Here is a 13368-nt window from a genome sequence, read left to right on the forward strand (position 1 = left end):
GGCGGCGCCGGCCGGGCGGGCGACCCGCTCACACCCCGCCTCACGGAGCAGCAGGTATCGGTCCGGCCCGTACCCAAGGGCGGTTCTGGAATCATGTCAGGTCTGAGGTAGAACCAGGTCCAGAACCAGGACCAGATCAGGATGAGAACCGGGTCAGAACTTTCTCTCCAGAACCTTACCCATCAGCATCTCCATCACTGAGTTCAGCATCCAGGTGAAACCTTACCTGAGCTGACGTCATCAAACGTTCTGACCACGTGACTCGGGACTTGACGCGGGAACTTGCTGGTTCTGATGGCAAGACTCCAGAACTCTCGGTTCTGTTCAACCAGAACGTTCAGAGTTCTGGAAGTCCAGACTAAGGTTCTGGTACTGGTAGAAAACCGAGTCAATGCTGACGATCAGAACCAGTGACCTTTGACCTTATTGGAAACAGAACCAGCAGTCGGATGCTTTAGCAGCAGAACTGGGCCAGAGGTTCTGGTTCTGATGGATCTGTCCCAGCTGTGTTCTGGGCTCAGGACTGGTTCTGTTCTGATACCACATTCACCTCTGGTTCTGATGATCCGGATCCCAATTCTGAGTTGGACTGGTTCTGGTGGATCCAAACCGCGTCAGACGGAACCGGTCCAGAGAGAGGAAGGAAGAGAGAGGGGAACCGGATCCGTCCGAAAGTGGGCGGAGCCAAAGATCCTCAGAAACCAAACAGATTAAATTATTGGAATATTTAATCTCAGATTATTTCAGTTTAAAAAACAAACTGGGTCAGAACACAGGGACGGGTTCTGGTTCTGGAGCAGATCGTTCTGTTTGGGAAGAACCGAACACTTCCCAGGAATTCTGCAGCTCGGTTCTGTTCGTGGTTCAATGGCCAGAACCTTAAATGGGTTGGTAGAACATAAAACAGATTCCTCAGTTCCTCCAAACCGGACCGATCTAGAACTCTCCAGAACCGGACCAGAGGTGGAAGCAGCCGTTAACTTACCAAATCGAACGGATTCTGGAGCAGGAACACCTGATCTGGTTCTGATCTGGTTCTGGATGAGAAGAGAAGTGGGCGGAGCCTCAGCTTCTGGTCAGACCGCTTTTATTTTGAAAAACCACACAAACAGCAGCGTCAGAAGAAAACATTTTATTTCCTGTAAAATAAGGCCTCTTCATCATCATGTTTGCCACTTTGATTGGTCGCTGAGCAGCTCAGCTCTGATTGGTTCATACAGTTACAGTCAAAAAGGCTCATTACACTCTACAGCTGTCACATGACCTCTGACCCAGGTCATGTGACCTGACGGCGGCCATCAGTCGGCTGCGTCAGATCCACCGCTTCGGCCAGGTACAGGACACGTGCACGCTGTGACCAGCAGCTTCCTGTCTGATTGGAGCTCACCTGAGAGGGGGCGGAGTCATCTGCAACTGAACTGAAGCAGATTGGTTCTGACCGCTGACCCATCAGCGTACTGGTTCTGGTTTAACCGGGTCGTTTGCAGGTGAAGCTCCGCAACCTGACAGGTGAGGCTCAGCGACTGCAGCATCATGGATGACATCATCATGTTCTAATAATCAATAACTTAATCAGTTACTAAAAGCTTTGAAATGTGGGACCACAACCAGATTCCACACGCCACAGGTGTGTCTGCTGTCAGGGGCAGGTGACCTCTGACCAGGAGCAACGGACAGGAAGGGGCGGAGCCTCAGACAGCAAACAGGAACTGGTTAAAAGTTTAAATTATGTGGATGCTCAGGTGCGCGGTCAGGTGCGCGCTCCCTCTAGCAGAGCGGCGCCGCTGCGTCCTGGCTCTCCGCCGTCTCCTCGCCCTCCGGCTCCCCCAGCAGCAGCCGCAGCTCAGACAGTCGCTGCTGCATCCTGGGAATCCCGGACAGCTGGTTCTCCAGGCGCTGCTTCTCCTCCTGCAACAGAACCAGAACCGAAACGTCACCCGGGTTCTGGACCACGTCTGGACCAGAACGGGTCCGCCAGGTAGACTCACCTGCATGGACAGGCGGGCGGAGGCGTCCAGCGGCTCGAACTTCCAGCCTCCCTCTCCGTCGAACTGCAGCAGGTGGGAGTGGTACTTCCTGTGGGACAGCGGAAGGTCAGCCAAGGTCAGCCAAGGTCAGCCAAGGTCGGCCGCTGGGCCTCACAAACACAGCAACATGTGTTTCTGACCAGAGGGAGGGTCGGTGGGTGATGGACAGCAGCGCTATCCCAGCATCCTTTGCAGCCTGGAAGATCTTTCCCTCCACGTCGATGCTGACGGCGCTGGTGCATTCATCCAGGAGGGCGTACCGCGGCCTGCGGGGCAGACGGCCAATCAGCTGAGGAGAAACACCACACCGACCAATCGCAGCACTCCATCTTTAAACAGCTGTGTATGATGCCACAGGGAGGCACCATAACCCCCATGTCAGCGCCTGAACTGGTTGGACTGGTTGGACTGGTTGGACCTGAACTACCAGTGAAGAAGCAGTGAAGGTACCGGTGGTAGAACATGCGGGCCATCCCCATCCTCTGCTTCTCGCCGCCAGAGAGAACGTCTTTCCAGTCGCTGACGGATTCCCAGCCTAAAACACACACAGGGTTACTGTGGTACCGCTGTGGTACCGCTGTGGTACCGCTGTGGTACCGCTGTGGTACTGTGACTGACCGCTCTCCCTGTCCAGGATGTACAGCAGGTGAACGGTACGGAGGATCTCCTCCAGGTCCGAGTCCGTCAGTCCCTTCTGGACCAAGTCGTCCACCGAGTCCGGATAGATGACCTGGTCTCTGAGGGTTCCCTCCGACATGTAAGGCCTGCTCAGAAACAGAACCAGTCAGAACCAGAACCAGCCAGAACCACTGTGGGAACCGGGGTGTTTACCTCTGGGGGATGTAGAACATGTTGTGCGGTTCTGGTCGGTACAGAGCTCCACCGTAAACGGGCCAGAGCCCACTGAGGATCCTGAACAGCGAACTCTTCCCGCAGCCGTTTGGACCCGTGATCAGAACATTCATCCCGTCTTCCACCTGCAACACAGAAACACGTCCTGTGACCAGAACCAAGACCAGAACCAAGACCTGGAAGGTTCCCATGATTTTCCAGAACCTTCCCAGCTCAGTAGAAGAGCAGAATCTCAGTGACTCATCTGGACCCATCAGAACACAAAGGCAGTTCTGTTTCCATCAGTCTTCTCTGGGTCGACCTTTGACCTCCCCAGAACACAATGGGATCCTTCACGCCGGACCTGATCCGGTCCTGCAGAAGTTCTGGCCCGGTCCGAGGCGTCTGGCAGAATCCCAGATTCACCTCATTTATTTTAAAGGCTTAGCCTGATCCAGAACCGGTCGGGGTTCTGATCCGCTCTGATCCAGAACCGGTCGGGGTTCTGATCCGCTCTGATCCAGAACCAGTTGGGGTTCTGATGGGGTCGTCATCAGCTGGTTCTGACCATAACCTGCCCCAGAAATTCTTATGCTAAACAATAATAATGTTTTTAAACATTTTCAGCTCAAATAACCATAAAAGCAAAATAATACACAAAGATCAATAAACTTTCATTTCTAAGATTTAACTCTAGAATTCATTTAAAATAAAAACACAAAACAGCAGAACTCAAATTTACCTTAAAAACAAATTAATATAAAAAACATAATAATCATTAACAGGGAAAACTAACAGTTTGGACGTTTGTAAAAAAAACAACAACAAATAAATAAAAAAGTATTAAAATATTTTCTGGCTGTGTAATAAATCTGTATAAAATGACTTTAGCGCTCCCTCTGCTGGCCACCGGCCGGAACTACCACTAACCCATTCACAGCAAAAAACCCAAAGAAACCAAACATGTCGGACCGGCCAGTTTATTAGGCACAGCCGCCTGCTAACACAGTCAATCAGCCAATCACAGGGCAGCTCATCAGGCAGGCGAGGAGAAAACCATCAACGAGCAAAAACCAGGAGTCTTAACACAGCTGATGGTTCCAGACGGGCTGATCTGACCAGAACCCACTAATCTGCTGGGAGTTACACCCGGAACCCCGTATCGGGTCTACAGATCAGCCTGATGAACAGCTACAGAACTGAGGTTCTGGATCCACTGGGCCAACTGGAGATTCTGGTTACCATGGTGATGTAATCGAACCTAAACAGAACCACCTTCACAGCCAATAGAGCGATCAGTGAGACGAACCTGGATGTTGAGGCTGGATACCACAACGTCTCCAGTGGGCGTAATGATGGGCAGGTTCTCACAGCGAATCCCATTCTCCACGCTGACCACCTGACCTGGAACAACAAACACACCAGGAGCTGGCTGCAGTCACAGGGAATGACCAGTACAACAACCTGGAAAAACCTGGAAAAGTTAGGATCAACCTAATAAAAATCAGCATATCTTTGCCAAGAGAAGAACATCTGCAGCAGCTAAGGAGGCTGGTTGGAACAGTGCTGTAGTACCGGAGACCGGTCTTGGTCTCCAGACTTCTTGATGGTCTCGGTCGTGGAGGACTCTGGATTTGATCTCAACACCACAACTGTGGAAATGTCCCTGAATTGCCACCATATTGTCCAGTTTATTTGTTAAAATCTTTGTTTTCACCGGATGCAAAACGTACCGATTCAAATCCCAGCAATAACGTGACTTACTAACTGCGTGTGTCCCGTCGGCCATCGCCTCCCCTTTAACTGGCACGCAGCGCGGAGACATGCGCAGTGGTTTCCTCTGAGCGCCAGAAGATGTCTGTAACCGTCGGTAATAAAAATCCACTACATAAATCATCAGACATGGCGACATGAAACTTCAGCAGCGCTGACGGTGGAACTACGTCAAACTTTTATCGTCACTTAGAAAAGAAGCTCCAAGAAAGGTGATGCTAGCTAAGCTAGCTGGACAGAGACAAACTGCTTTCACTAGGAAAAAAGCTGTCAGTCACTGCGCTGCGTTATTGTTGACTGACGTGTCACTGATATGGGACAACGCTGTGACCAAAAGTCTGCTATACAGTGACGTGACGTTCACGACGATCCGATTCTTCTGAACGGCTCTTTACTGTCAGCGACAGGACTGGAGCCTCACTGAGAGCCGCTCTTTGTTCTTGTAATACTCTGGTACTCTGCAGTAGCTATTATTCTACTTAATTAACTATATAATGATATTTATTTAATCAGCGAATAAATAAAACAAGAAGGGAAGAGCACACAGAGCATGCTCGTTGCTCTTGGGTTGTTCTCGTCTCCTGTCTTGGTGGCAGATGAGGGAGGGTGAGAACAGTCAGGGTCGCCTGGTGCTTGTTGCTCTTGGTCAGTGTTCATAGTTGAGTGTTTACTGTTGGTGCAGACAGTGGTGGTTTCTGACATGGGCAACATGGGCAACCGCCCAGGGCGTTATCTTGTTAGGGTCGGCATGAGAAGGATTGTGGCACAGAGATGGAAGCAAAGCAGAACAAAGAGTTTGAACTGATAATGATCTTGGTTGCATTTATTTCAGCTCTAAGCATTTAATATCTAGATGTTTTTATGGGAATGTGGATCTTTCAGATCAACATGCTGTCATGCAGCTCGTGGTTCTGACTACAACATGGCCGTGGAAACGGGTCTGCTGGGCCCACAGCATGACGCTTGGACACAGTTTCACTTTCTACCAGGTTTTCTAGATTTGTCTTTGACGTTTTGAGTCAAATTCTGGATATTTAAGAAACTGGTTCTGATTGTGCAGAACCTTCAAGTCATCTGACTGACCCCTGCTGACCTCTGACCCTGCTGACCTCTGATCTGCAGCGGGCCGCTGATCCTCTGGCCCTGCAGGACCGCCGCTCCTCGGCGGGTTGCCGGTTCCTCCGGGTCGGCGGAGCGGCGGTAGATTCCTCGGCTCACGTCCTCAAACACGACAAACATCTCCCAGACGCGGGACGTGTAGCCGGCCAGCTCCGTCACCTGCACACAACACCTGAGGTCAGCCGCCCGCCTGGGGGGGCGTGGCCTGTCAGCGGGGGCGGGGCATGCTGACCTCCTTGTAGGAGCTCATGATCCTCTCCACGGCGTCGGCGGCGGCGTTCAGGAGGTTTCTGGCCGTGGTGAAGGCCTGCGTTCGCTCGCTGACCAAATCCTCCTCCTTCATCACCATGGCCGCCCGCTTCACCTCCTCAGAGTCTGCACACCAAGGGTCAGAGGTCACAAGCTGCCGCCGCAGCCTCCGGCCCACCGCAGGGGGGCGGAGCTTACCATTTTTGGAGTATCCTGTGGCGGTGATGATGGGCACGGCCACCATGACGAGGCCGGATGCGCTCCAGACGTACTTCATGAGGAACTGCTCCAGCATGACGTACCAGAGCCGCTTCAGCAGAATCTGATGGATCTGAGACGACAGGGAGGCGTAGCTCCGCTGCAGCTGGGACAGCTCCACCTGCACACCAACAGCGCTCCATCGGTCGGAGAATCAAACGCACCCAGAAAGCAACCGTGCTGCCTCGGTCTGAGAATCAAACACTCTCTTCTGTAGAAAGTGTCGGCCCTCAGCAGGGGGCGCTCACCTTGTGTCCGGCGTAAAAGGCGATCTCCTCGGAGTTGGCGATGATGCGCGAGTGCATGTAGCGCAGGTCTCCCTTCCTCTTCGCCTCCTCGGCCACCAGCTTCCCAAAGTGCGGCGAACAGGAGCGCAGCACCTTGGCGGTGAGCGCCACCACCAGGCCGGCGATGGCGGAGGGCCATGTGGTGTTGGCCCCTGCAGGAGGACACCATCAGGCCAGGTACAGGTGAGCATCAGGTGCGGCGGCGGCAGTGTACCTTTGGACTGGGCGGTGCGCAGCAGCGTGTAGCAGGTGACCACCACGTCCAGGATGGGCTTGGTCAGGTTGGAGTACAGGTGAGCGACGGAGGCAGAGAACATGACGATGTCCTCGGTCAGAGACTGGTCAGGGTTGGACAGACGGCCGTCCATGTTGCTGATGCGGTAATACGTCTGTAAAGGAGCGGAGCTTTAGACTCGCCTGGAGAAGGCGGGTCAACAGGTGTACAGCAGGTCTCACCTGGTTGGTAAAGTACAGCTGATAGGCGTGGCTGACCAATCGGCTCCTGAAGCTCAGGGTCAGCTGACCCTCCAGGAATCTGATGGCACTGTTGATGAACGTCGCAGGAACTGCGACGAGGAGCCACTTGGACAGCTGCAGCACGAAGGCGCGCGGATCTTTCTGCACGATGCACCTGACGATCATACCTGAGAGATCAAACCAGACCATCAGGATGACCTGAGACACTCTGGACAGACACCCAGGTAGAGACAGGTGAGGACAGGTGACGCAGGTGCAGACCGTCTAGAGAAGCCACGTAGATGGACAGGAAGGTGCGGGACATCAGGGTGACGGAGTGCAGAGCGAGCAGGCCAAACTCTGGGCACAGTAACCGTGGAAACAGGAGCTTCAGCAGGTGAGACAGTCTGAGGACGAAGTCTCTGTTGACTGATGGAGACCTGTGGACAGGTAGAGTCCAGGTGAGACCAGGTGCTAACTGATCAGGTGTATCACATCATCTCCTGTCACCTGTCCACTTTCCTCTTCTTCTTCTCATCTTCACTGCCCTCCACAGTGCTGACCACGCCCACAGGTGTTTTAGTCCCGCCTTCCTGATCACCTGCTGCCCCTCTCTGGAGGAACAACACACTCAGTCACCTGCAGTCTTCCCCTCACCTTTGACCTTCAGGTGTGTGTCTCACCTGTAGCCTCCTCCACACGTACGGAGACAGCTTTTTGACAGCGTAGGCGGTGATCAGGATGGCGGCCATCTTCCTGAGTCTGGAGCTCCGCCTCAGCTGAGCTGGCAGCTTCTCATTGGCCAGCTGCATGATAACAGCCAGCCGACCAATCAGAGCCTGGATCCTGAGAGCCTGACGCTCCACCTGTGCACAGGTAAGGAACGGCCTCGACTGAAGCTCTCCCAACTTCTGCTCATAAAAAAGTAACTTTTACTTAAAGTCAAATTTAATGAGGTACTATTTACTTTTAAGAAATTTTACTACATTAATTTAATTAAATTTAATTTTATTTACATTAATTTAGTGATCTTTCCATCTCTGTGTTTCTATACGTAGTTCCCACAAGTTTGATTCGAAAGTGTTGCACAAAGCACAGATGAGCAACGGCTTCCAGATCAACCAAGAGAAAATATATGAAATAAAATTTAAGATTTTATGTTTGTAATGAATTTCTAATGTTTATATGTTAGATTGGAAAGAAGTGACAGCTAATTCTAAGCTTGTGGATCGTTTATTGTTGTCATAGCAACTCCATAGCAACTGTCATAACTAGGCCTGTCACGATAGCAAATTTTGCTCAACGATTAATTGTCTAAAAAATTATTGCGATAAACGATAATATTGTTTGAAGACTTTTCCACACTGATTTAATGGAAATGACGTAATAATGATGTGATTTCCTGCCAAAGATAGATACACTTTATTTTCAAAAGAATATTTAACACTGGAGCTGATAAACTAAATAAACAAAACAACCAAAAACAAAATGGATTCTCAGTCTCCATTAACAAAAAACTCACTTGAAAAAAAAAACTAAGCAACATAAAGCCAAAGTGAAAATAAATACTGCATTCAACCTAAAGATTATGAAGTCTGTATATTATGTTGCCCTTCAGTAATAATTAGATTTAAATAGAGAAAATGGGCACATCGACTACCTGATGCAATAATTCACACTACATGATTTTTTGCTCCTATTTTTCCCCTTACAACAATCTTAAAACGTTGGTCTTTCTAAGATTGTGTGGTGTGTTACGGTAGATCATCGTTGCCGCTCCGATCTAAATCAGGGTTTTTCCTGACTGGGATCTTAACTACACCTGTTGAATGTGACAGGTAGCCAATCAGAAAGCGCGGATTCTCCTCCAGCTTTCTGAGGGTAAATTACCTCAGGGAATCCCAAACAGCTGACACGGCGCAACCCGAAGTCCAGCGGACATTGGAGATGATATGTGGAAACAACATTAATGTTTATTCAACATGCAAAGAATATAGAAATGACAAGGGGAGGAGTTGGAGCGAAATTGCTACCGCAGTTGATAAACCCGGTAACTTTTCAGCTGTTCTTCGTTAACGTGACGTAAACAGGTTATAATGATTTTCATTCAGTCAGGACTTTACTCTGACACTAGCCACATGCATTGCAGGTAGATTGTAGTAAAGCATTGATTAATGCTGGTTTTAAAATTAGTTCACTGAACTTGTAGCCATTATTTTGTTCCCATTGTTGGACACCACACGGCAGGACCGAACCCGATGGAACCGTTATACCTAGGATTTCTGTCGGCTAATGTGTGATCTGTCAGGTTTTAAAAATGGGCCGACAATCGGCCGACAGCTCTAAGATCGTGTAGTCTGCGCTGGGCTTTACACTAAGGAAATGAGGATGGGGGAGTCAGTGGAGAGCACCGGAGTTGAGTCTTTTTTCATTCAGTGTCATCAACAGAAAGAGAAAAAGGCCGGAAGAGACGATAATGCCGATAATTAAAATGACCTCGATAGGTTTAATTTATCGTACGATTAATCGATTTATCGTTTATCGAGACAGGCCTAGTCATAACAGTTAGTTACAGATACCTACCAAGATGGCTGCAAAGTTCCCAGAAGTGTGACATAACGCCCTCTAGTGGAGGCTTAGAGCTACATAACATACCTTATTACCTTAATACAAATTATGCACAGCTTCTTTGTTTCATGATTGTTTCATGTTTTTATTTTAAACATACGTTTGAATATTAAAGCATTGGCCAAATAATGTCACCATGAACAATGTCTTACATAAAATGTAGAACTTTTCTGACATACATTTATCAGTGTATTAAACGTAGGACTCATGTTCAAAGTGTATTCAAAGGCATAATTCGCATTAATAAAAAATGTACAACAAAAGTCTAGTGAGAAATCTCACGACCCCCTGCAGTACCACCGGGGGCCCATAGGGGCCACGACCCCCTGCAGTACCACCGGGGGCCCATAGGGGCCACGACCCCCTGCAGTACCACCGGGGGCCCATAGGGGCCACGACCCCCACGTTGAAGACCTCTGCTCTAGTTTTACATGAACTGTACTGATTATACAGTTGTGGGCCTGGTTCGGTTCCGTTAGTTCTTGAGGTGACATTTTAACAACCGAACCCCAGAGTCCTGGTCCAGTTCCCCACAGTGGTATAAAGCCTGACAGAACCGGGCTGGGTTCGGGAGAACCTGGAGTCGGACCGTAACTATGGCAGCTTAACTTACTGAACTGGTTCTGGTTCCATTATTGATACATGAAACATAACGATCGCCGAACTTCTCGGAACTTCACGTCGTGCATCCGGACCGAACCCTTACCGGCCGGTGTTGGGGAAGCTAGCTAAAGCTAACGGCTAACCGGAACTTTGATGTAGAAATATGTCCAAAACAGCCAAAGTTTCCGGATCCGACCCGCTTCTGCCGAACAGAACCCGTCCGTCTGGGTCGCAGAGAGTCCCGCTGCTGAAGCAGAACCCTTACCTCATGGTCGAACCGGTCCGGAACGAGCTGGTGTCGGGAGAAAGTTTAGTCCGTGCAGCCTGTTCTGAACCCCGGTCTGACCGCTGCGGCTTCCCGCCGCTGTGAGGACCGAGTGTTACGCAACGAGCTGCGAAAGCTGAAGAACGTTCGTCAGCTGTTCAAATTCACAGAATTTATTGTAACGCTAAAGAACGTTCTTTAAGCATCACTGCAGGCAACACACGTCATACACACACATCTGTTGCACATTAAAACTGTTCCGAAGTTTCGGGAACGTTCTTTCTTTAATGAACATCTGGTGTCGTTCTCCTGCCTGAAGACCGTCAGGTGATTTTTCCATTCGGGATCCAGGAGCCGGAACCGGAACCTCTCCGAGGCTTTAATGTTCACATGATGTTCTGATCCAGAACAACTAGAAGCTTTGATCTGGTCCGGATCTGCTGCTGTACGACAACGAGAGCAGCAGGGGGCGCTGGAGTGCTTTAGACAAACTGGACTTTCAGTGAGGAGCACAGAGAGCTGAGAACGGACAGAACCGAACCTCCTGGGTCCATTAACAGAAGCAGAGCAGAAACGTATTCACAAGTTTTATTTACACACAAAAACTACAAAAACATTCAGTCCATCACAGAAGCTGCTGCGGTACCGACCAGGTCCGGTTCTGGAGCTTTCAGAACACACGTTCCTGAACGGGTTCTGATTGGACTGAGAACATGCAGCACACACACCGTTAGAACCGAACCGGACCCCCCTTCCCTCCCCCGACCAGACCAGAACTCCTGCAGAATCTCAACTGATACCAACAGGTACCGGCTGGTTCTGGGCTGTCAGCAGAACCAGTTTCAGGTCCTCAGGTTCTGCTCTGGCGAAGGAGGCGTGTCCAACTGCCGTCACATGACTAGAACCAAACACCTGAGTGGCTACAACCAATAGAACGGCAGCACCATCGGAGTGGGCGGGGCTTGTCTTTCGGTTCCTGTTCATATTCATCATGACTGACTGAAGTTTTAACAAACAATGTAAGAAAATTCAGATCTCTGAGCTGCAGCGACCCAGCAGAGTAACTGGATCAGACACAGAACCTCAGGCACAGGTGAGGCGAACACAGCAGGTGTGGAACGGTACCGGCCGTATTCACAAAGATCCTCAAAACCGAACTTCACCCCGTTGCTATGCGTGACGCTGTTTTCTGGGGTTACGGTTCCTCAGCTATTCAATGGTTGTTGCCAATAACTTAGTGGATCATTGCCGCCACCTGCTGGTGAGGAGGGTGAACCAAAGGCTAAACATAAACTCGTGTCAAATGGTTTTGTTTTGAAACTAAAACGTCTCTTGGTATCTTTTATCTTTTTAAAATAAATCAACAGGTCCAGACTTGGCTGTGATTGGTCGAAACACAAAACAAAGACAAAAAAAACAAAAATGCCTCCAGTGACAGAAATGAATCCAGACTGGAGTAAGAAAAGTGTCACAACGATGAAACTAAAATTACATTAAACGTCACTCAGCTACTTTGTCTCAGGATTCTTTGAGAATACGGGCCCAGGTGTGGAACAGCACAGGTGTGTGTGTGTGTGAGGACAGGTGTGTGTGTGTGTGTGTGTGAGGACAGGTGTGTGTGAACAGAACAGGTGTGTGTGTGTGAACAGGTGTTGGTGAACAGAACAGGTGTGTGTGTGTGTGTGTGTGTGAGGACAGGTGTGTGTGAACAGAACAGGTGTGTGTGTGTAAACAGGTGTGTGTGAACAGAACAGGTGTGTGTGAACAGAACAGGTGTGTGTGTGTGTGTGTGTGTGAGGACAGGTGTGTGTGAACACTGATTCTTCTCAATAAAACTTATGTTCTGCATTAAAAAGCATCATTTCAGTAACAAAAGTTTGTATAAAATCAGATGACATCAGATCCGTAGAAAACGAGACCAAACAGTCGATCGATGATGAAATCAATCACCGCTGTGACATCATCGTCTGATTGTCGTTCTGACCGTTTTTGGGTTCTTTTGTTCTGAAGCTCTGAAACATGAAACCCGAAGCTCCTCTTATTGCTTCAGACTAAACCTGCTTCCTGATTATGACCTGAAGTTGACCTGGGCCCAGAACCCAGGTCCTGATCCGGGCCCAGATGAAGATGGAGGTCCAGATCCAGGACAGGGTTTCCTCCAGGTTCTGGTGACATTCCTAACTTGTTGGAGATCTGGATTGTCTCTTTGCAGGACCAGAACTTTCTCCTGGACCTGGTTTCCCTGAAGAAGTTCTGGATCTTGGTTCTCTGAGCCGGCCAGAACCGGGCCGGTCCGGTCCTGTTGCAGGTCCAGTCTTGCTGGTTTGAGGATGAAACTCGGTGCTGGATTCATAGTGCAGGGATTCTGAGTCCAAACTGCAAAGTTTCCTGATGCTTCCGGTCTGGACTCACCTGAGGCTTTAACAGGTAGACGCCTGAGCTGATCAGGGCTGGTGATGTCAGCTGGTGATGTCAGAGAGCAGGTGAGGCTCTGTCTTTGGGGGGTGCAGATTGTCTGAGCAGAGTCTGAGGACCAGGAACCCAGAACTTGGACGGTTGGCGCTCCACAGTCCAGCTGTGGCGATACGAGAACCTTGAGAAGTGAGGGACTCAGGGTTCCTTCTTGACCCAAACCAGTGACTCCAGTTGGACCCTGTTCTCTCCAACAGCGGTAAACCATTGGTCCTCCGCTAGGTTCAGGCAGGTTCTGGTTCTGGTTCAGGTTTGTGGCTCCTTCAGAGACCAGTGAACACTCTGATGAGTAGATGGTCATCCTTAGCCGACCCTCTCAGGTCAGATGAAGGTCTTGGGGAGGCGAACCTGTTTTTAAGGTGCATGGGGCGTCTGGGTGTTCGGGTGGTCTCTGAACTGG

At 49.9% G+C, this 13368-nt stretch overlaps 1 protein-coding gene across 2 annotated transcripts; it reads right to left on the minus strand.

Annotated features, from left to right (window-relative positions):
- Positions 1-1117: 1117 nt before the first annotated feature.
- abcd1 (ATP binding cassette subfamily D member 1) lies at positions 1118-10626 on the minus strand. 2 transcript variants are annotated; one of them, XM_023334080.1, is made up of 17 exons: positions 10497-10626; positions 7684-7866; positions 7523-7614; positions 7283-7440; positions 7001-7188; positions 6759-6933; positions 6506-6696; positions 6198-6378; positions 5983-6125; positions 5741-5909; positions 4168-4262; positions 2859-3004; positions 2646-2791; positions 2478-2562; positions 2168-2293; positions 1989-2076; positions 1118-1908 (listed from the first exon to the last, which is right to left on the minus strand). In XM_023334080.1, the coding sequence occupies exons 2-17, from the start codon at positions 7810-7812 to the stop codon at positions 1768-1770; spliced, it is 2253 nt and encodes a 750-aa protein (XP_023189848.1). In that variant the 5' UTR covers positions 7813-7866; positions 10497-10626; the 3' UTR covers positions 1118-1767. The 2 variants fall into 2 exon arrangements, with proteins under 2 accessions (XP_023189848.1, XP_005805046.2); XM_005804989.3 differs by having other exon boundaries at positions 7511-7614; positions 10497-10623.
- Between the last annotated feature and the right edge of the window lie 2742 nt (positions 10627-13368).

Source organism: Xiphophorus maculatus, chromosome 1, assembly GCF_002775205.1.
Source record: "Xiphophorus maculatus strain JP 163 A chromosome 1, X_maculatus-5.0-male, whole genome shotgun sequence".
Lineage (NCBI taxonomy): Eukaryota > Metazoa > Chordata > Actinopteri > Cyprinodontiformes > Poeciliidae > Xiphophorus > Xiphophorus maculatus.